This window comes from Dendrobates tinctorius, unplaced genomic scaffold (assembly GCF_039654945.1).
Source record: "Dendrobates tinctorius isolate UK_male_01 unplaced genomic scaffold, ASM3965494v1 ptg000029l, whole genome shotgun sequence".
Taxonomy (NCBI): Eukaryota; Metazoa; Chordata; class Amphibia; order Anura; family Dendrobatidae; genus Dendrobates; species Dendrobates tinctorius.
The window spans coordinates 55,742,834-55,766,422 of NW_027361697.1; the positions used below are offsets into that span (position 1 = coordinate 55,742,834).

Below are 23,589 nucleotides of genomic sequence, written 5' to 3' on the forward strand. Positions count from 1 at the left end.
AGCAGGTATTTGGAAGTCGCCTTGCTACACTTGTAAGGAGAGCTTTAAACTAGAACAACATGGGAAGGGAAGCAAAAGACCAGAAAAAGCCATACACCTGACAAATGCTACTGAGAACTCTGCTATTAGAAGTGGAAAGGAAGAACAAAGACGAAAGAATCTAATTAAAAAAAATATTGGAGAAAGAGAAACCAATCACAAACTAAAATGTTTCTATACTAATGCACAAAGCATGGGCAACAAACAAGGAGAATTGGAACTACTAACACAGGAAAAGAAATATGATGTCATTGGAATCACTGAAACTTGGTGGGACAATACACATGATTGGAATACAAGACTAGAAGGATACAACTTATTTGCAAGAAACAGACTTGATAAACGAGGAGGGGGTGTCGCATTGTATGTTAGAAATGCGTATATCTGCACAGAGATTGAAGCTTCAGAGACTGGGAGTTCTGTGGAAACTGTTTGGGTAAGAATACAAGGACAGAACAATGGAAAGGACACCATTGTAGGCATTTACTACAGGCCGCCTTGTGCAAGCTGAAGATATGGATGAACTCTTTATGCATCAAATGGCCAAGTTCTCCAAAAAATATGACATAGTTGTCATGGGAGATTTCAACTATCCAGACATTTGTTGGGAATCTCTCTCAGGCAAAACTAACAGGTCAAGGAAATTCTTATCCTCTCTTGCTGACAACTTTATCTTCCAAAAGGTAAAGGAGAAAACAAGGGGAACTGCTACCTTGGATCTAATCCTTATAAACAGGGAGGAAATGGTTGAGGAGGTAAAAGTGGCTGGGACCCTAGGAGGTAGCGACCATGCTATTTTAGAATTTTGGATAACTAGAGGCGGAAGACCTGTGAAGACTCAGACGTCAAGGTTAGATTTCAGAAAGGCAGATTTTAAGGGATTCAGAAAGAGAATTGGAGGGATCCAATGGCTGGATATCCTTAAAGACAAAAATGTCCAGGAAGGATGGGAAATCTTGAAAAATGAAATTCTCAAAGCACAGTTGTTAACAATTCCGAAAAGAGGGAAGAATAGGAAGCATTTAAGGAAACCAGGATGGATGAACACAGAACTTAAGCACATGCTAAAAAGGAAGCAAAAAATGTTTATAAAATGGAAAGAAGGAGGCATATCTAAAGAAGAATATAATGCTGTCTGCAGAACCTGCAAGGCACAAATCAGATTATCTAAAGCTGAAAATGAATTGAGGCTTGCAAGAGATGTCAAAAGCAATAATAAAGGATTTTGGGGATATGTCAAAAGTAAAAGAAAAGTCAAAGATGCTATAGGATTTTTACAGGATGAAAATGATGAAATGGTAAGACAGGATGTTGAGAAGGCTGAACTTTTAAATTCCTATTTTGCATCTGTTTTCTCTCAGAAAGGAAATGTAACATCAACTGTTATTCACTGTCCTATTAAGGGAATAGAAGAATCCAGGATATCTATAAACAGAAAGATAGTGAGGAAACACTTAGCTAACCTAAATGTATTCAAGTCTCCAGGTCCAGATGAATTACACCCCAGAGTACTGAAGGAGATAGCAGAAGAAATTTTTGAACCCCTCTCCATAATCTTTGAAAATTCTTGGAGAACAGGAGAAGTGCCAGAAGACTGGAGAAGAGCAAATGTTGTTCCTATCTTCAAAAAGGGGAAGAAGGTGGACCCAGGCAACTATAGGCCGGTGAGTCTGACTTCTATACCAGGAAAGATCTTTGAACAAATTATTAAACAACATGTATGTCAATACCTGGATAAGAATGAAGTGATTAAACAGAGTCAGCATGGGTTTGTAACTAATAAGTCATGTCAGACTAATTTAATTTCCTTCTATGATGGTATTACTGATTGGGTGGATCAAGGAAATGCTGTAGATATAGTATATCTTGACTTCAGCAAAGCATTTGACAAAGTCTCTCATACAATCCTTATTGAAAAAATGACTAAGTATGGAATGGACAAGGCAACTGTTAGGTGGATTCATAACTGGCTTAGTGATCGGACCCAAAGAGTGGTCGTAAATGGCTGCACATCCAGTTGGAAGAATGTCTCAAGTGGGGTACCACAGGGCTCTGTCCTGGGCCCTGTATTGTTCAACATCTTTATCAACGATTTAGATGAAGGAATTGAGGGTAAACTGATTAAATTTGCTGATGACACAAAGCTAGGAGGGATAGCTAATACTAGAGAAGAGAGAGAGAGGATTCAAAAAGATTTAAATAAACTGGAGAAGTGGGCAGCAACTAACAGAATGGTTTTTAACAGGGAGAAATGCAAAGTACTACATCTGGGCAATAAAAATGAAAAAAGCATATATAGAATGGGAGGAATAGGGCTAAGTGACAGCACATGTGAAAAAGACTTGGGTATACTAATAGATCACAGACTGAATATGAGTCAACAGTGTGATGCAGCAGCAAAAAAGGCAAATGCAATTCTAGGATGTATTAACAGAAGCATACAGTCTAGATCACGTGAAGTAATTATTTCCCTCTACTCCTCTTTGGTCAGACCTCATCTGGAATATTGTGTCCAATTTTGGGCACCAAATTTTAAAAAAGACATCAACAAACTGGAGCAAGTTCAGAAAAGAGCGACCAGAATGGTGACCGGTCTGCAAACCCTGTCTTATGAGGAAAGGTTGCAGGATTTGGGAATGTTTAGTTTGCAAAAGAGAAGACTGAGAGGAGACTTAATAGCTGTCTACAAATATCTAAAGGGCTGTCACATTGTAGAAGGATCAACTTTATTCTCATTTGCACAAGGAAAGACTAGAAGCAATGGGATGAAGCTGAATGGGAGGAGACACAGATTAGATATTAGAAAAAACTTTTTGACAGTTAGAGTGATCAATGAGTGGAACAGGCTGCCACGAGAAGTGGTGAGTTCTCCTTCAATGGAAGTCTTCAAACAGAGGCTGGACAGACATCTAACTGGGATGATTTAGCGAATCCTGCTTTGAGCAGGGGGTTGGACCAGATGGCCCAGGAGGTCCCTTCCAACTCTACGATTCTATGATTCTATGATTCTATGATTCTATGATTCCATCCAATAGTCCAGTGTCCCTATACCAATCACACATCCTCCATCTCATAGTCCCGTGCCCATATACCCATCATACATATCCTCCATCCCATAGTCCCATGCCCATAAACCCATCACACATCCTCCATCCTATAGTCCCGTGCCCATACACCCATCATACATATCCTCCATCCCATAGACCATTGCCCATATTCCCATCACACATCCTCCATCCCATAGTTCCGTGCCCATATACCCATTATGACATCATCTTAGCCATGGCAACCATTCTGACATCATCGTCACCATGGCAACCTTTTATGACATAATCGTCACCCTGGCAACCATTATGACATAACCGTCAACATTGCAACCTATCATGACATCATCATTGCCTTGGAAACCATTGTGACATCATTTCGCCATGGCAACCATTATAACATCATCTTCGCCATGGCAACCATTATGACATCATCGTCGATACACACACCTCCGGTCACTGGTGTCAGCTGATGGGACTACAGCTCCCATCATCTGACACCTGCAGCCGCTAATAACAGTGAGAGCAGGAGCGGTGGATGAGAGTATTCATTAGCCACTCTTGCGCTGTAAATTAATCATTTTAAAAATAAAAAGGCATGGTTTTCCCTTATTTTTGCTATCCAGCCGGACAAAACTCACAGCTGGGGGCTATAACCCTCAGTTGTCAGCGTCAGCAAGTCTGGTTATGAAGAAAAGAGTGGATCCCATGCTTTTTTTTAAATTATTTAAATAAATAATTTAAAAAATGGCGTGGGGTCCCCCCATTTTTGTCAACCAACCTTGCTGAAGCTCACTGCTGGGGTCTGGTATTCTCAGGCTGGTAAAGGGCCATGGATATTGGCCCCCCAGCCTAAAAATAGCAGCCCGCAGCTGCCCAGAAAAGGCACATCTACTAGATGTGCCGATTCTGGTGCTTTACCCAGCTCTTCCCACTTGCCCTGTAGTGGTGGCAAGTGGGGTTCATATTTGTGGGGTTGAGGTCACCTTGGTATTGTCAGGTGACATCAAGCCCATGGCTTAGTAATGGAGAGGCATCTATAAGACACCTATCCATTACTAATCCTATAGTTGTATGGTAAATAAAGGCACAGCGAGAATAAAGTCCTTTATTAGAAATAAGACTAAACTCTTTAAAGACTTTATATGAGATATGACATTAGGAAAACATGTTTGCATTTTTCTGGAAACAGCACTGCTCCAGTAAATGAGGATCTGTTGGAATGTTACACACATGCCACAAGAAAAGGAAACACTATTCTAGCAGATTAATAAACATGCCTGTCCGTTCACTTAAAACCTATGGAAATGTGTGAATTTACAGCTTAATCCCCTATTGTAACCCTAGAACAAATAAAGATGCTTTTGGTGACCATTCTAGTCTAATAAATCCGGGACCTGTCCCAATTTTCATTCTCTATAACTTTTTTTTTTTTAGGCATTGGTTCATCAGCATACTTCCAGTACCAAAGGTGCTGTAACGCCTTTTCCTGCACTTCTCTTAATCCATTGGACTTGTCATTGTCCAATAACTTGTCTGCCCCAAACTGAAAGTCCTCCTCTCTGTTGTTACTTGCATGTAGTTTGACATAAAGGAGAGCAGAAGTAAGAAACAAATATTTATAACAGAATTTTACAGTAATTAAAGAGATTTGCAAATCTATTATTAGCTGAATTTTGTCAATTTGTCTGAAAATACAGAAAGAGTTTATTGTTTGTATGCTTACAATAGCAGTCATTGTTAAAGGGGTTGTCCAGGACTTTAACACTGATTGCCTATCCTTAGGATAAGACATCAATGTCTGATCGGTGAGGGTGTGACACTCCCTCCTCCATTCTGATCAGGTGTTCCCAATATCTGCTCATTTATAGAGCTGCAAGCTTTGTCGACTGTATAGTGGCCACGACCGGGCATTGCAAATCTGCTCCCTATTCAAATCAATAGGGGGGGTGGAAGTGAAGTACTCAACCCCGGCCACTATTCCATGCTGTGCAGCTTTGTAACTGAGCTGGTCCAGCCGCTACCAACACTGGAAACAACTGATCGACGGGGGTGTATGTTCCCCCGATCAGACATCAATGACCTATCCTAAATGTTAAAGTCCCTGACAACCCCTTTAAGACTGATAATCAGTAGTTATAAAGTTTCCCTTACAAATTTTTTAAACTACATTTTCTTCTAGGCAGAGATTGTGAGATGGAGTATAATGGGTGCACATCAGAGCCTTGTCTGAACGGTGCCACATGCCTCAACACTTCGGGATCGTTCTCATGTGCATGTGCTGAAGGATTCTATGGGGACCTTTGTGATGTGAACATAGATGAATGTGCCAGCGCTCCATGCCTTAATGGTGGTCATTGTGAGGATGAGATTGGTCGGTGAGTAATGGCTCACAGTACATGACCACTCTTTATAATTTGGCGTCTTCAGAGTTTTATGTTTTGCTTTGCCATTTTGCAGGTATACCTGTAACTGCAGTATGGTGGGATTTACTGGTCTGTACTGTGAGACCCCTGCACCCCTGTGCTCGTCACAGCCATGCCAGAACCATGCCACCTGTTCGGAGGATTCTGTGGGCTTCCGATGTCTCTGCTGGCCAGGTACCTTTTTATTTTGAAGCAGCTACAAACTAAAACAATGACTTTTAGAAATGTCCGGGATCACTTTTTCTATTAAATGCACTTTTGGAATTTTCTAAAATGAAATATTAAGGCATAGTGCGTCAGTGAACTCAATACTAAAGCATTTGACTTTATGCTGTAAATTTCGACAGTCACAAATGCCATGTTCTTCATTTTCATAGGGGCTTAGGCTAGGTTCATATTGCGTTAGAGCTGTCCATTCAGCGCATGCGTTAAACGGACTGCGTTAATGCTATTCCTTATTTTTGATCGCGTTAGCGCAAATGCTCTATCTGTACCAGCAGTGACGGACCCTCGAACGCTGCAGACATCATCCGAGGGTCCGTCACAGAATGACAGCACATCGTTAACGCATGCCGATTATGACATGCGTTAGCGTTGCGCTATGTTATGGCAATGCATGGGTGCGTTAACGCATTCGTTACATAGCGTTAATGCCGCTATGTAACGGATGCGTTAAACGCAGTGCCATAACGCAATATAAACATAGCCTTAGTACTTATCATAACTATTACCTACAGGAAAAATAGCAAAATATAAAAACATATTGTACATGTTTCAATGTGGCTTTATTAAACCTTCTCGTTGTTGCTGCCTCTTTTTGGGCTACCCATTGCGGTGAATTCCCCAATACTTGTACAAATGTATCATTGCTCAGCTTGTCTCTAACCCGGACATATCCATAGATGTATGGCAAGAGAAGTCCGTCACTTATAGGGCCCATGTTGAAAAAAAAGGATTTGCACAATGTAAATGTTTTTACTGAATGCCAAGAAATGGTCTAGAATTGGTTTAAAAAATTGTATGACCTAATGCAATTAAAAATATAAAGGGAGGACGGATATGTCAGGATACAAATCCAGCTCACCAGATACGGCATTCCAACATCGGAGCACGAGACCGCTGTGTCAAAGCGCACAATCCAAGGCAATGAGAAAAAACTTTGTCCAGCTCCACGATGTAGTGAAAAATATTCTTTATTCACTCAATAGAAATGAGGTTTAAAAGCCAGCATGAGTTACAAGGCATGCGATCGATCTACGCGTTTCGAGTGGCTAGGCACTCTTAATCATTAAGAGTGCCTAGCCACTCGAAACGCGTAGATCGATCGCATGCCTTGTAACTCATGCTGGCTTTTAAACCTCATTTCTATTGAGTGAATAAAGGACGGATATGTACATGGCTATAATGAGAATCTATGATAAGGTCTATAACCTGCTGAGTCCATACTTCTGGATTCTCCCGATTTCTAATTGATTAGTTGATACAGCTCCTTTGTATGTTGTATCATGAAGACACCTTACTGATGAGCGCAGAGAACCCAGAAATGCTTAAGACGGGCTTTGTGGCTATTCTGTCTACTAAAATGAAAGAGGTCCTCAGACCCTACGCATATACTTTATGAGATTTTGAAATAACGTTCCTATTATTACAGGCTACACAGGTGCTTTATGTGAGATCCATGTCCCAATGTGCGAAAGCCAGCCTTGTATGTATGGTGCCGAGTGCATAGAACTGACATGGTTCGATATGTCTCATGGAGAAGGTAACACTCAAGATGAATCCAAAAGTTACATCTGTAAGTGTCGGAGTGGACTCATTGGTATGTATTAGCATGTATCTAAGCCTATTTAATGACGAGAAAAAATGTAACTTTACAGACAGAGTAATACTGTATATGCAGATGTGGTTGGAAAAATTGCACTAAACAAATGTAAACATCCCTTGTAAAACATGCTCCTAATATAAAAATATAAAGATAATACAGGGGCAGATTAACCCCTTAGTGACAAGCTAATTTTGACTTTAAAGCCAAATTTTAGAAATCCGACCACTGTCCCTTTATGAGGTAATAACTCTGGAATGTTTCAACAGATCCCACTGATTCTAAGAATGTTTTTTCGTGACATATTGTACTTCATGATAGTGGTAATTTGTTTAATATGACTTGTGTGTATTTGTGAAATCAATGCAACTTTGGCAAAAAGTTTAAAAAACAAAACCGCAATTTTCAAACTTTCAGTCTTTATATCCTTTAACCAGTTAGTCACACTGTACATGATAATCAATCAATAACATTTCTCATATTGTTACTTTACATCTGCATCATTTTTTTTCAAGTGTTATTTTATTTTGTAGAATGATAGAGAGGTTAAAATTTTAGTAGCAAATTCTCATTTTTTTAACAAATTTACAAAACCTGTTTTTTAAGGGACCTCTTCATATTTCAATGAACTTTGAGAGGTCTTTATATCGGAAACTCCCTACATGTGACACCATTTATAAAAACCGCACCCCTCAAATACTTCAAAACTGTTGTCAGGAAATTTTGTAAATCTTCAGGTGCTACACAGGAATTAATGCAAAGTGCAATAAAAAAATAATTCAATTTTATCTCTAAAATGTTGTTTCAGGCTAGTTTCACACTAGCGTTTATTTCCTGCAGCGCACGGCGCCGCTAAGCCCCACCCCCTCCCGGCTCCCTGCCCTCCCCATCTGGTCATCACCGCCTACTACCGCACATGGACACTTGCGATCTGCGCACCCTATCTTTATCATAGGGTGCGCAGATCGTGCGCTGGCCGTGCGCTAGTAGGATTTTAGCATGCGCTGCGCACTTTTGAAGGTGCGCCGTGCGCGCCAAAATGCAACATGCTGCGTTCGGCGCACCCTCAAAAGTGCGCAGCGCATGCTAAAATCCTACTAGCGCACGGCCAGCGCACGATCTGCGCACCCTATGCTAAAGATAGGGTGCGCAGATCGCAAGCGTCCATGTACGCTAGTAGGCGGCGATGACCGGATGGGGCGGGCAGGGATCCGGGAGGGGGCGGGGCTTAGTGGCGCCGTGCGCTGCAGGAAATAAACGCTAGTGTGAAACTAGCCTTAGCCCCATTTTTTCACTTTTGAAAGAGATAACACCAAAATGTGGCCACCATAGTTTGTTACCCACTTTCTTACGAGCATAGCGAGAACCTTCACGTGTCAAAAAGTTCTGTTTGGGAAAATGGCAGGGCTCGGAACAGAAGGAGCAATATTTGAATTTTTAAACATAAATTTGACTGAAAGAGATGGCAGGCAGCATGTCGCATTTGATGGGCCCCTAATGTCCATAAATGACCCCATTTTGGAAACTAAATCCCTCAAAAATTTTATCCAGCTGTATAGTGAGTATTTGGAACCCACAGGTACTAGACAGAATTTGATAAGATTAGGTTGTCATTAGTGATGAGCGAACATGCTTGAACAACGTGTTATCGGAGCATGCTTGGGTGCTATCCGAGTATTTTGGGCGTGCTCAGATATTATGTTTGAGTCCTCATGGCTGCATGTTTTGTGCCTGTTAGACAGCCGCAACATAGGCGGGATTGCCTATTTATTAGGCAATCCCCAAATGTGTTGCGGCTGTCTAACAGCCCCAAAGCATGCAGCCGCCAGGCACTTGAAAATATTATCCGTGCACGCCCAAGATACTTGGATAACACCCAAGCATGCTCCGATAACACGTTATCCAAGCACTTTCGCTCATCACTAGTCGTCATATTAAATATGTCACCATATTGTCATCATTTTTATTTTTACTTTTGGAAAAACTAATCCTAAACTTAACCCTAAGCCAGCCCTAACTGCAAAGAGTGAAAGAAATAAAATTTATAAAACTAAAAAAAATTTAAAAATTAAAAAAATCTGACTAGGGGGATGACAAAGAGGGGAGATCAATGGGGTGCATAGCGAGGCACAGCCCAAATGCTGTCCTGTTTACTAATTATTGGGCTTTTGATCACAGTGATCAAAAGTCATCAACCAATAGAAAAAATCCCTGTGGGTTGCTGGGTGCCCAGCGGAATATCTTGGCAGAAGCACTGCACATGGGACCTCATTTTGCTTCATGGAGAGGAAGAGGGGAGCTGGGACATGGCTGTTCTGGTACCATGGGAGGTTAGGGGACAACTTTTCTCTTTCCTCTGACATGTTAATTCATGTCAGAGGAGAGAGAACTGATTTTTACATTTTGTCCCATCTTGCCTGAAGAATACAAGCTGCCTAATATTTCTGCACACCTTGATAAAGAGTGTTGCATCCTTAGGCTGCACCCTCCCTCATTACACAGATACACATCACCTGATCAGCTTCATCCAATGTGCATTCAAGTTTATACAGCTTGGAGTTGTAAAATCTGCATAAAAATGATATGGTAAAAATATTCACTTGCCTAATAATTTTGCCCACAGTGTATACAGTATATCAGCACTTGTATAAAGCATAGAACCATATGTTGATGTTGAATTTACGAAAATCAAAATATGAACATACAAGTACCTACACTTTTCTCCTTTGAAAAAGAAAATGCCATATTCTTTAATAGCTTTTCATTTTGGGCACACTTACTTAACGGTTCGCCAAATGAGCCTTAAGAATATTTTTTGACCTGACACGCTTTACTGATACCACTAATGCCTGATTAAAGATTTTTTTAAACATGCTAAAAATATGTTGATCATATAGGAACCTGGTAATGTATGCTCGCATACTGTTCCATTTTTTACATAATACCTATTACTAAAAAGGTAGGGTAGAGAATGTGATCCATCTGCTCCATATTCATCAAAACGAAAAAAGCATTTAATTACAAAAAAGTCAACATTTCCCCTCCTAGAAATGTGATCTATAGTAGTAAATGGTAACCACTTAACTTCACCCCCTTAATGACTGCCGATACGTCATTTTACTGACCTGAGATATAAGAGAATACCATTCTTATACAGGTGACAATCCAGCAGCTGTCGGCTGTACACTATAGCTGACAACTTGCTGCATCAACCACGATCAGTGTTGGCACCAACCATATCTGTTTAACCCCTTAGATGCTGCTGTCAATAGTGACTACCTCATATACCGTAAATGGTTAACATAGTGTGGAGGCTTCCTCTTTGTGCCCATTGGCGCCATGAGATCATCATTGGGGGGTCCTACTGTTTGCAATGGCAATTCATGACCAAATAGCCGCCTTAGAGTCTGCTGGCTATAGTGACCTGTTCAGAAGCTAGCGACATTTAGATGGTAAAAATACATTTTTTCATACCTGCCATGTCACTTTGTATTAATTCCTGAAAATTACCTGAAGGGTTAATAAACTACATGACAGCAGTTTTCAGTATGTCAGGGGATGCAGTTTTTAAAATGGTATTACTTTTGGGGGTGTTTTCCATTATATACAATAGGACCCCAAAAGTCATTTTAAACCTGGATAGGTCCCAAAAAAAAAAAATTGCCTTGAAAAAATGAAAAATTACTGCTCCATTTTTAAACCTCCTAAAATGCTAACAAAGTAAAATAACATTTTACAAATGGTGCTGATGTAAAGCCGACATGTGGGAAATGTTATTTATTAATGCTTTTCTGTGGTATGACTATCTGGATTAAAGGGATAATCATTCAAAATTTGAAAATTGCTAATTTTTTAAATTTTTGTCAAATTTCTGATATTTTTTTACAAATAAACACAAAACATATCGACCTAAGTTTACCATTGTCATAAATTATAATGTACCGCGTAAAAACAATCTCAAAATCACTGGGATTTGTTGAAGCGTTCCAGAGTTATTACCACATAAAGTGACACTGGCCCGGTCACTAAGGGGTTTTGGGCATTTTCTTAACCAACATCCTTCTCTGACAGTGAGATAGCCAACGTAAAATTTTTCAGTCTGCAATGATTTTACTTCTGCTATAGGGTATTTGTGGAAGAAATCATGTAGTACATGTGTAAGCAAGTAAGTACTTCTCCAATAGTAGTAGATATCCTCATCAAGTCCTTATAAATTGCTTCACAACTTAAATCTAGAAGACATCATCATTTGGCAGGCTTGCATTAGATACCAATAACTCAGAATTTATGAATATTCAGCTTATTCATCAATATTTTTTTCTACACCATAGCTTGGAATCCCTAAATATTCTTTATTAGGGCTAGTAATGGATCTTGACGTTAGCAGTAGATTCCCATAGAGTTTTCTCACCCTGCTCATTGCATAAACGCTAATAAGAAGAATTAGACTAAGCTGGTTTTAAAAGATTGAAAAAACAGTCTGTGCAGAAGCTTAATCCAGTAACAGAATCAAGATGCACAGTTAATGACCAGTACAAGAGACATATCTGAGAATGCTCCATTCAGTAATATGGATCTCGGTCTCATCAGTCCTCGTACATTTGGGTAAGGTCTCTCTCGTCTGTATTGGCTCGTTTTGTGCTATTCACTTTAATTCAATATTCAAGTAAGGATTGTGCTCCTTAAATGACGGCACATCTACCAAGATGTCATCCACTGTTTTGTGTACTATTCTCATCTCATCTGTCAACGACTTGTCTTTTGTTCTAGTAAAGAATTCAATTTACTCTTTGAATGTAGACAATGTAGAAGGTAGACATGTTTTTTTTTGTCTCCTCACCTTAGGTGTCCACTGTGAACAAGACATCAATGAGTGCGAGTCGAATCCTTGTCAGAATGAAGGCACTTGTGAGAATCTTCTTGGAAGTTACATCTGTCACTGTCCTACATATGCTTTGGAAGGACGCTACTATGGGGGTCCAGACTGTACGCAGGTTCTTACTGGCTGTGAGAAGCACACATGCCAACATGGTGGCTCCTGCATACCTTACTTATTAAACAGTAATCATTACTACACCTGCTTGTGTTTGGCTGGATATACAGGCCATTACTGTGAGAAACAGACTACATTCTCATTTAGCGGTAGAACTATCCTCCCTTTCACATTACAGCCTCAAAGAGGGAAACCACTCAATGTATCTTTCACCTTCCGAACCATGCAGACATCTGCTTTAGTATTACACCTCGGAGACCAAGTAGCAGCCTGGAGGCTATATCTTCAAAATGGCTTCTTGTTCTTGTCTTTACACCGCAGCAGCCAGTTGAGCACCGTCTTACATTTGCCTCACAATGTCAGCAATGATCTTTGGCATACAGTTGAAATCATCTTCCAAGATGACGTTCATTTCAAATTGCTTGACCCCTCTTGTAGAAGTTCATGTGTGATCCAGGCTCACTTAGAAAATGCATCAAATGTTGCATTCCAGAACACATTATTTGGAGGTGAACCATCAGCACAGAGAAAGCAAGAAACGAGCACTGGAATGGTTGAAATACGGAGAGGATTTGTAGGCTGTATACGGGATATTACAGTGGGTTCCATTGCTATTACAGAGGAAGATGGAATATTACCTAACATTGAAGTTGGTTGCCAGAGACACGACCACTGTGAGAGTCAGCCATGTGGAAACAGAGGTGAATGCATTAATTTATGGCTGAGCTACTATTGTGATTGTCATCGGCCTTACAGAGGAAATAACTGTTCCACAGGTAATACTATTACAACTAAATAATTATAGAAATAGAAACAAATTATGGTATACAGCTTAAAATTTGGCCCTAAATGTAAGTTGTTATATTGCTGGCCTTATATGGGTCCAGTGGAAAAAACATTGTTTCTGCAGCCAGGATGATATGTGAACATTTCCGCCATTGATAGAGCATCTAGGTGATGACCCCACTGGATCTTGAGGCCAGGGAGGCAGTGCTGATTACAGAGGGTCATCTCCAGTCTATGAAGCCAGTGTCATTTTTCTTACCTCCCTGAGCCTTTTAACCCTTTTCCACAAAAAGACATGAATAAATGTCTTGGGCAAGGGTTCACAAGTGGGGAAGAGGCTCAGGATTTGAGCTCTCTCCTCATGTGATAGATGCCGGTTATGTTATAGAAGCTGAGCTCCAGCCCTGGCGGTTAACCACTAATAGCAGCACTTAAATAGAGCATTTGTCAGTGTGTGCACGCAAAGTCTGGCATTGGCCCACCTGTGACACGATCATCAGGGTACCAATAGGCTATCATGGATGGCATCTTGATACTTCTAAGTTCAACCATAGACTAAGCTCCACCACAGACCCCATAGGAAGCATAAAAGCATAGTTTTTCTTATAGACTGCAATACTGTGGTATTGCATAGAACAAAAACCTGACCAGCACCTCCATGTAGTGTGAACAGGTGCCTACTGCAATGAATACATAACTTGCAAAAAGGGGGAACGCAGCAGCACTCTGTAGCGATCAATACACATGCAAACACAAAATCTATCATAATTGCTGAGTAAACTGTAATAAAAAGTAAAAAACATTTTTAAAAAATTACTTACAAAAGTGAAGGTTCTTAGCGCATAAATTGGCCAATTCATGTGAGCCCGTTATCCGCAACAAGGTGACATTTCTCTGATGGGTCCTAGCCTCTAATAAATGCCTCTTTTGTGCTATAAGTCTACAGTGTAAATGGGCAAACATGCCTCTCCTGGGTTACAAACCTACCTAAGTTGGTAGGAACCAGAGCTGATTATAAACACTCAGGCTGATGGGTGGGGCGCTGAGTCAGAAAGGAGGTGGTAGCAAGCTCCAATGAATAACTGCATAGAACAAAAACCTGACCAGCACATCCATATAGTGTGAACAGGTGCCTACTGTAATGAATGCATAGCTTGCAAAAAACAGGAACGCAGCAGCACTCTGTAGAGACCAATATATATGTGAACACAAACTCTATCATGATTGCTGAGTAAACTGTAATAAAAATAACAAAAAATTAATAAAAATTACTTACAAAAGTGAAGGTTCTTAGCACATAAATTGGTCAATTCATGTAAGCCCATCAACCACGACAAGGTGACTTAGATTTGTTTTGCTGTTTTTCAGTACATTTTTTTATGGCAAACCAAATTATGTCATTCAAAATTATAGCTTGTCCTGCTAAAAACAAGCCCTCATGTGTCTATGTCAATGGAATAGTAAAAAAGGTATGACTCTTGATAAAAGTAGGGATAAAACGAAAGAGTAAAAAATTAAAAATGATCTGGTCATTAAATGGTTGAAAAGGAGCTGTTCAGCAGAGAAAAACCCCTTTGATATTAGTATTTAATTTCTAACATTGAAATGGAGTAGATTCATCCAAAAACATGGCAGACAGTTTGTTGTCCAGATTTGTTAAGACATTTGTCCAATTTTTCTAAGTCAGATACCAAGATACCAGACAGCTTTAAAAAAGCTAAGCAGTATTCATGTCTACAGAAGTAGAACATTGGTGCAGACGTGCTCTGATATAAAAAAGAAGATGGAAATAACTACACACATTTAGCTTGTGTTCCATGACATTTTTATATTTTTGGTCTTTATTCAGCAGCTTCATAGATGAAACTTGTAGAAACTTCACTTTTGATGCTTGACTCCTAATTTCTTGACGTTCATGGTATTGTGAGCAGGTTGCGGGATGCAGTGACGGACAAGAGACAGAGTAAAGGGCCCGTTACACACAGCGATCTTGCTGGCGAGATCGCTGATTTTTTGACACATCAGCGTTCTCTCCAGCGAGATCGCGGGGTGTGATATCCAGCAGCGATCGCCCCCCCCCCCGCGGGGTATCGCTGATCGTGCTGGAGCGTCCTGGCCCGTTTTTTCATCGCTCGTCTCCCGCTGGCCAGCACGCATCGCTGTTGGAGGATTGGGTGGTCACTTGGAGACTATTAAGGGAGGAGGGTATTTTAATGGTTGTATTCAAGATCTAAGGATTGATGACACTGCCCTTGAGCTCTTCCCCAGTTCGGACGTAGATGGTTACCAACGTAGATGGTTACCAACGTAACCATCGGGTTTCTAAGGGCCGGAGTAGCAGATAGCAGAGCTATGCCGGTCTGTCTGCGGCGCTCTGCCTCCACCTCCCGCCCTGCCTGCAGTGCACGCTGGTATCTAGGGTAAACATCGGGTTTCTAAGGGCCCCGATGTTTACGTTGGTAACCAGCGTGCTCGCTGGTCCTGATCGCTGGAGAGGCTGTCTATGTGACAGCTCACCAGCGATCAGCTAACAATGTCCCAGCGATCCCATCCACGTCGGATCGTTGGTGAGATCGCTGGGACATCGTTATGTGTAACGGTACCCTTAGGTTTAACAACTGTACTTAACACAGGGATTCTCCACGCAGGGAGGTAAACAGTTAAATGAGGAAAGATAAGCAGTTTGGGTGTGAAAGGTATACTGGTTGGGGGAACAACATATACCCGCTGTTTACCTTGGAAACCGGCTTACACGCTGGTTTCCAAGGTAAACATCGGGTATCTAAGAGCTGCGCGACTCCTGGATACCCAATGTTTACATTAGAAACCAGCGTCCAGCGTCGTTGATCGCTGGTCTCTCACTGCCACACGCATGCGTGCTGGCCAGCGGGAGACCAGCGATCGAAAAACGGCCCAGGCCGATCGAGGACGATCAGCGATATCCGGCAGGGGGGCCGGTCGCTGATCCCCGTCACACACAGGAATCTCGCTGTCGAGATCGCTGTGGCGTCACAAAATCAGCGATCTCTCTAGCGAGATCGCTGTGTGTGACGGGGCCTTTAGTCGGTTCTCAGGCTGTGGGATTGCAAGACAAGCGATGGCGTAAACAAAGGCTGGCGCGGGGTTGATCCAGTGAAGTCCTGCAGATAACGATGATCCGCCTTCTGGCGGCAGCGGTTAGTCTCTGATGTCTTCCTCGGAGCTCCTAGTCCATATACAGGTGCGGTAGAGAGGGTAGGGGCCACCGTGCTGCTTGAGCCCACTGTGACTTGGCAAATATTCAATGGAAGGCCAGAGCACGGAGCATTCAGCACCTTGCTCTGTGAAGGCCAGCGGTCAGGCTGCACGTTTCTGGGCACAGTCTCTGCAGGTGGTAGCAGGGATGCTCGGGCGCGGACCTGTGCTGCTGCAGTGCTCGAAGGCTGGAGCACTCACTTCCCTCTGATGCATGCTGTGTGTTCCTGCCAAGTCTGACTTCCGCGCACGCCGTGGCCTTTTTAGCTTAGTCACACCCCCTGCTCTCGGATGCAAGTCTAGGTCCGGCCCCTAAGCTTTCCCCTGGACAATAGAGGAGACAGCCCTGACAGTTCCGGACCTGGCGCAAAGCAGGTACCCACGGTCCGGTCCTTCTTCTTACACCATCTCTTAAAATGCAATCACCTATGACTTTAAGTGTATACATATTTCACTATTTATTTCTTTGTATTTTTTTTAATTTGGTTTGATTAGTTATCGTCTTGAGCTAAGTACACGGTAACGTTATACCGTTGGATGTACCCTGCACTCGTGAGCTACTTTAGAAATATACCAAATATATACCATAGTATGCAAATAGAAATTGTAGTATGTGTAAATGTTTCCATTGACTAACTTATGAGCACATTTACACAAGAAGACCATGGCTACACAAACACTTTTTGTAGTAAATTTTTCAAATCTTGAACTATTGCGAATTGAGATCCATTTGCACATTGAGTTGCATCTAGACCTGTTGGGAGCCAAAAAAAGTGGAGAAGAAATGCTTTGGATATACTCTTACTCCTAGGAGGAATATTGGAAGTGGTCAATTTGAACCGTTCAGCCTTGTCTTAAAAATAGTCACAAAACCAAAGCAATCCTACACCTCCAATTTGTAAACTATATGAACATGTTTTCTATTTTGCCAGTCCTGTAGATTTAAAAAAAAAAAACATTTTAATGAACTGAATGTAAAATCATGCTCTATAGAGTGTTCCTGCTGGCAATGATTTCCTTTTTCTTCCCATTAGAATATGAAGCTGCAGGATTTGGCTATGGAAATGTATCATCATATGCTGTGTTCCAAACGAGGATTCACCTCAATGATGACGTGGTTTTGTCTGCATTTGTCAGAACGAAGCATGATTCAGGAATTTTGTTTGCTATGGGAAACGTAACTCACTATCATATTATAATATCCCTGGAATCTGGTAAATTGACAGCAAGAACTGGAAAAGATATTACGGCTAAGGGAGAGCAAAATATTAATGATGGCCGAGCTCATCTGGTTACTATAAAACTGACACAAGACAAACTGGATCTGTTCACCTCTTCCCAACCTTTGGATGTCATACCTGTGGATATCAAGAGGAAACACATAGGATCTCTTTATGTTGGAGGACTGGGTGATCACTTGGAGACTATTAAGGGAGGAGGGTATTTTCATGGTTGCATCCAAGATCTAAGGATTGATGACACTGCCCTTGAGCTCTTCCCCAGTTCGGACATAGAACATTCAGGAAAGTCAACTTTGGTTAATTTAACGAGAGGCTGCTTAAATGACATAATCTGTAAGGTGAGCAAAAAAAATGGAGAACACAAAGATAGATTGCATTGTTCAATTAAAAGGTGTTTTTTGGAATAGAAAAAAACTGTGGTAAATGAAATGCTATTATAAATAATTTCCTAAATACCTTTAAATATAAAATCATGCTTTTTTTGTATAGGAAGATAGTCAATATAGAAATAAAATGGTCGCCATTTATTACACTGACAGAAACCTTTCCTAGCATAGTATGAGGACAAGTGCCTGTGAGAATGTTTAGTAGGAAACTGCTGATGTGACCTGGAGGTAGCTTTACAAAAGGAAAGTATGTAGGCAGCCATTACCTCCAACAGTATACTATAATAAAAAAAACTGACTAGCGCTTCTAAACAGAGTAAAACCAAGTGCGAACAAGTACAAGCTGCCTAAAATGCAAACAAAACATTACAGCAGCACGGTCACAGACATCAGGTAATCTTAACCTCACAGCAGCAATTAGCATTCAGAAAGACAGGTTGTACAGGCAGTGTGATAAGTCTTTTCTTACCTCAGCAGTCTTGGTATCTCCAATATTAGATCATACAGACAGGGTGGACAGTGAAGTAAGCAGCTTCTTCTTACCTCAGCACTCCCCTTATCTATAGTATTAGATCAGATATATGGGTTGGACAGCAGTGTGAGCAGTCCCTTCTTACCTCAGCACTCCCCTTATCTATAGAATTAGATCAGATAGACAGGGTGGACAGCTGTGTGAGCAGCCTCTTCTTACCGCAGCACTCCCCTTATCTATAGTATTAGATGAGATATATGGGGTGGACAGCGGGGTAGACTTCTTACCTCAGCACTCCATTTATTTATAGTATTAGACCAGATAGACAGGGTGGACAGCAGTGTGAGCAGTCTCTTCTTACCTCAGCACTCCCCTTATCTATAGCATTAGATCAGATATATGGGGTGGACAGCAGTATGAGCAGTCTCTTCTTACCTCAGCACTCCCTTTATCTATAGTATTAGATCAGATATATGGGTTGGACAGCAGTGTGAGCTGTCTCTTGTTACCCCGGCACTCCCTTTATCTATAGTGTTAGATTGGATAGACAGGGAGAATAGCAGTGTCCCTGCTCATGTCCCTGCTGTATGAACTGCTGTAGTCCAATGAGCTGTATACATTGTTTTAATCAATGATGGAATAAAAATTCAAGATTTCATCGTGAGGAGCTGGAATTTGCACCTTTTTTTTCTACATATCTCCAGTAATAGATCAGATAGACATTGTGGACAGCATTTTGAGCAACCTCTTCTTACCTCAGTACTTCTGATGTCTCCAGTATTAGATCAGAGAGATGGGTTGTACAGCAGTGTGATCAGCTTCTTCTGCTATACTGGGACTGTTAATGAAATTACAATTCTGTAGTGTCTTTTATTACAGCTCTCTGTTCTTACCATCCTCTGTTCTTCTGCCTTAATAGTTGGGCATAAATCCCTCATGTTAAGTAGTGCATCCCTACAGAGTCAGCACTGGGAGCACTGGTTGTACAGTGTCATAGTGTGCAAAGACACACTTCCAACTGGTGACGCTAGTTGTCATTTAAAGGGAATCTGTCACCTATTTTTAGCCCTATCAGCTGCCGGCACCGCCATCAGGGGCTTATCTACAGCATTCTGTAATGCTGTAGATAAGCCTCCGATGTAACCTGAAAGATAAGAAAAACAAGTTAAATTATACTCACTAGGGGGCGGGGGCAGGGGCGGTAGGTGTCGCGGTCTTGTCTGGAGCCTCCCATCTTCATATGATGCCATCCTCCTTCTTACTTCTGCAGCGGCTCCTGCGCTGGTGTACTTTCTCTGTCCTGTTGATGGCCAGGGTTAGTATAATATAGCGTGTTATTCTTATCTTTCAGGTTACATCTGGGGCTTATCTACAGCATTACAGAAAGCTGTAGATAAGCCCCTGATGGCGGTGTCGGCAGCTGATAGGGCTAAAATAGGGTGACAGATTCCCTTTTAAAAAAAAATAATCTAGGAATAATTAGAGAGGAATGGCAGAAGGCGAGTTCTCATAATAGATGTTCCAGAATTATTTCATGAAGAATACAATTAATCACTAAACTAGACATTTTACTAAAATGAACTGTGCATAGTCAGTCCCAGAAAATACCTCTAAGTGTAAATGTGGGCTAGACATTGCAGAACCAATTCTCTGTGTATCAAATTTGTAACAAATCAGGATGCTCATCATTTTGGCAAATCAATGTACAGTAGTGAACACTGTGCTTGTTTCTAATGTGTATACATGTAGAAAAGACTTAACAACCTATCTCTTGTTGTTAGCCCAGCCTTTGTCAGAATGGAAGTACTTGTGATGGCAGAGCTGGCAATGATTGCTTGTGTTCTTCATGTGACAACCATAAGTGGTGCCAGCTAACTCAATGTCCTTCTGGGTCGGTCTGCCAACTCGTACCTGGAGGATATGAATGTAAGTACAATGTCTTTCTACATAGGCGAATTTAAAGGTGACTTGAACCAGCTAGAAAATATGGACCTAAAAGATATTTAAATAAATGATCTGCTTTTTAGTTATTTCTGAAACTAATGTAATATTAATAATATATTTTTTTACATAGCATTAATTCTGAGGTTTCATATGCAACAAAATCCAACATTACCTAGTGACAAACTTTTAGTCTGTATCTTTCTAGAAAACCTTTGTTTTATCTACCTATTTTTGAATGGAAGTGCGCTGCATCTTATGGATGGCATGGCGTCTCACTGATCCCGCTGCATGGCGCATATTGCAATTCATATGTGCAGACAGAGTGACCAGAAGAAACAGTGCTGCTTTATTAGAAGATTTTTTTCCCTGCCGCTCCTTAGTGTCGCTATTAGTGATGACCAAGCGTGCTCCATTAAAGTGTTATCCGAGCACGTATCGAGTATTTTTGGCGTGCTCAAAAAAATGTTCAATGTTTGTTAGACAATAACTGCATGTGTTGCGTCTGTTGAATAGTCACAATGACTTGAGCATTTTTTAAGAGAACGCCTAAAATACTCAATTAGGACATAAGTGTGCTCGGATTACACCTTATCCGAGCCCGTTCGCTCATCACTAGTCGCTATCTATCATTGCCACACTGGTCTGTGCACTGATCACAGTGAAAATACTCTCATCAGAGGAAAGAACAGTGCAATAGTGTAACGGTGATTGATGTGGGATATTAGGGGTAGTACTCCGGTAGCTCTGGCTGACGGGATGATGTGGGATATTAGGGGTAGTAGTCCGGTAGCTCTGGCTGACGGGATGATGTGGGATATTAGTGGTAGTTGTCCGGTGGCTCTGGCTGACGGAATGATGTGGGATATTAGGGGTAGTACTCCGGTAGCTCTGGCTGACGGGATGATGTGGGATATTAGTGGTAGTTGTCCAGTGGCTCTGGCTGATGGAATGATGTGGGATATTAGAGGTAGTAGTCCAGTGGCTCTGGCTGAAGGGATGATGTGGGATATTAGTGGTAGTTGTCCGGTGGCTCTGGCTGATGGGATGATGTGGGATATTAGGGGTAGTACTCCGGTAGCTCTGGCTGACGCGATGATGTGGGATATTAGGGGTAGTTGTCCGGTAGCTCTGGCTGACGGGATGATGTGGGATATTAGTGGTAGTTGTCCGGTGGCTCTGGCTGACGGAATGATGTGGGATATTAGGGGTAGTAGTCCAGTGGCTCTGGCTGATGGGATGATGTGGGATATTAGGGGGAGTAGTCCGGTGGCTCTGGCTGATGGGATGATGTGGGATATTAGGGGGAGTAGTCCGGTGGCTCTGGCTGACGGGATGATGTGGGATATTAGTGGTAGTTGTCCGGTGGCTCTGGCTGACGGAATGATGTGGGATATTAGGGGTAGTAGTCCAGTGGCTCTGGCTGATGGGATGGTGTGGGATATTAGGGGGAGTAGTCCAGTGGCTCTGGCTGATGGGATGATGTGGGATATTAGGGGGAGTAGTCCGGTGGCTCTGGCTGACGGGATGATGTGGGATATTAGTGGTAGTTGTCCGGTGGCTCTGGCTGACGGAATGATGTGGGATATTAGGGGTAGTAGTCCAGTGGCTCTGGCTGATGGGATGGTGTGGGATATTAGGGGTAGTAGTCCAGTGGCTCTGGCTGAAGGGATGATGTGGGATATTAGTGGTAGTTGTCCAGTGGCTCTGGCTGACGGGATGATGTGGGATATTAGGGGTAGTACTCCGGTGACTCTGGCTGACGGGATGATGTGGGATATTAGGGGTAGTTGTCCGGTGGCTCTGGCTGACGGAATGATGTGGGATATTAGGGGGAGTAGTCCGGTGGCTCTGGTTGACGGGATGATTTGGGATATTAGTGGTAGTTGTCCGGTGGCTCTGGCTGACGGAATGATGTGGGATATTAGGGGGAGTAGTCCGGTGGCTCTGGCTGATGGGATGATGTGGGATATTATGGGTAGTAGTCCAGTGGCTCTGGCTGATGGGATGATGTGGGATATTAGTGGTAGTTGTCCAGTGGCTCTGGCTGACGGAATGATGTGGGATATTAGGTGTAGTAGTCCGGTGGCTCTGGCTGATGGGACGATGTGGGATATTAGGAGTAGTAGTCCAGTGGCTCTGGCTGATGGGACGATGTGGAATATTAGGGGTTGTTGTCCGGTAGCTCTGGCTGATGTGATGATGTGGGATATTATAGTGAATGTGGCTATGCAGAGTGGGCAGGGCTCTACACTCAGCTTTATATATATATATATATATATATATAGATAGATAGATAGATATTATCATTATAATTTGTTATAACTAACCGTAGTTAGTTACTATGCCAGGGCAGCGCTGGGCTCTTCAGCTAGGCTCTATATATAAAACTGAATATGTGTGTGTGTGTGTATCACCAACCAATCACAAAGCATCTTTCATTTCACCAGAGCTGTTCAAAAGAAGCAGCGCTGTGATTGGTTGCTATGAGCAACAGTTTTCCTTGCAACCGATCAATAAGCATCTATCATTTTATCAGAGCTGGTTAAAAGAAGCTGAGCTGTGATTGGTTGCTATGAGCAAGTTGTCCCACTTGACAACACCTCAGGAAACACTGACATGGTGGGAGAAGTCTAGCATCCCCGGAAACATAAGCTCCCAGCCATTGTCTGCCCCCAGAAAGGAGCAGAGAGCACATGACAGAAATTAATCCCCCCTCCCGTGCCTATATACCCATCACACTTCCTCCATCTCACAGGCACATCTTCCCTCTTAAAGGGATCATTGGTATGGAAGGCAGGACAAATCCATCCAGCGCTTTGGTTTTGACCCCAGGCCTCTCTTAAAGGGATCCCCGGTATTGAAGTTAGCAAAATTCCACTCAGCTCTGTGGTTCTGTCCCCAGGGTCTCTTAAAAGAATCATTGGTATGGAAGTGAGGGCAAATCCATCCAGCGCTTTTGTTCTGACCCCAGGCCTCTTTTAAAGGAATCCCCGGTATGGAAGTCAGGGCAATTGCCTTCTGCTCTGGTACTGACGCCAGGCTCTCTTAAAGGGATCTCCTGTACGGAAGTTAGGGCAAATCCCTCAGCGCTCTGATTCTGACCCCAGGGTTCTATTAAAGGGATCATTGGTATGCAAGTCAGGGCAAATCCACTCAGCGCTCTGGTTCTGATCCCAAGCTCTCTTATAGGGATCCCCGGTAT

General features: G+C 42.1%; 1 protein-coding gene across 1 annotated transcript in view; it reads left to right on the plus strand.

Annotated features, from left to right (window-relative positions):
- CRB1 (crumbs cell polarity complex component 1) overlaps positions 1 to 23,589 on the plus strand; it is a 169,011-nt gene that overhangs the window by 86,609 nt on the left and 58,813 nt on the right. Inside the window, exons 3-8 of the mRNA XM_073571722.1 lie at positions 5,266 to 5,461; positions 5,544 to 5,683; positions 7,161 to 7,328; positions 12,177 to 13,100; positions 17,379 to 17,923; positions 20,225 to 20,369. Coding sequence (XP_073427823.1) covers positions 5,266 to 5,461; positions 5,544 to 5,683; positions 7,161 to 7,328; positions 12,177 to 13,100; positions 17,379 to 17,923; positions 20,225 to 20,369 — 2,118 coding nt within the window. The remainder of the gene's footprint in view (positions 1 to 5,265; positions 5,462 to 5,543; positions 5,684 to 7,160; positions 7,329 to 12,176; positions 13,101 to 17,378; positions 17,924 to 20,224; positions 20,370 to 23,589) is intronic.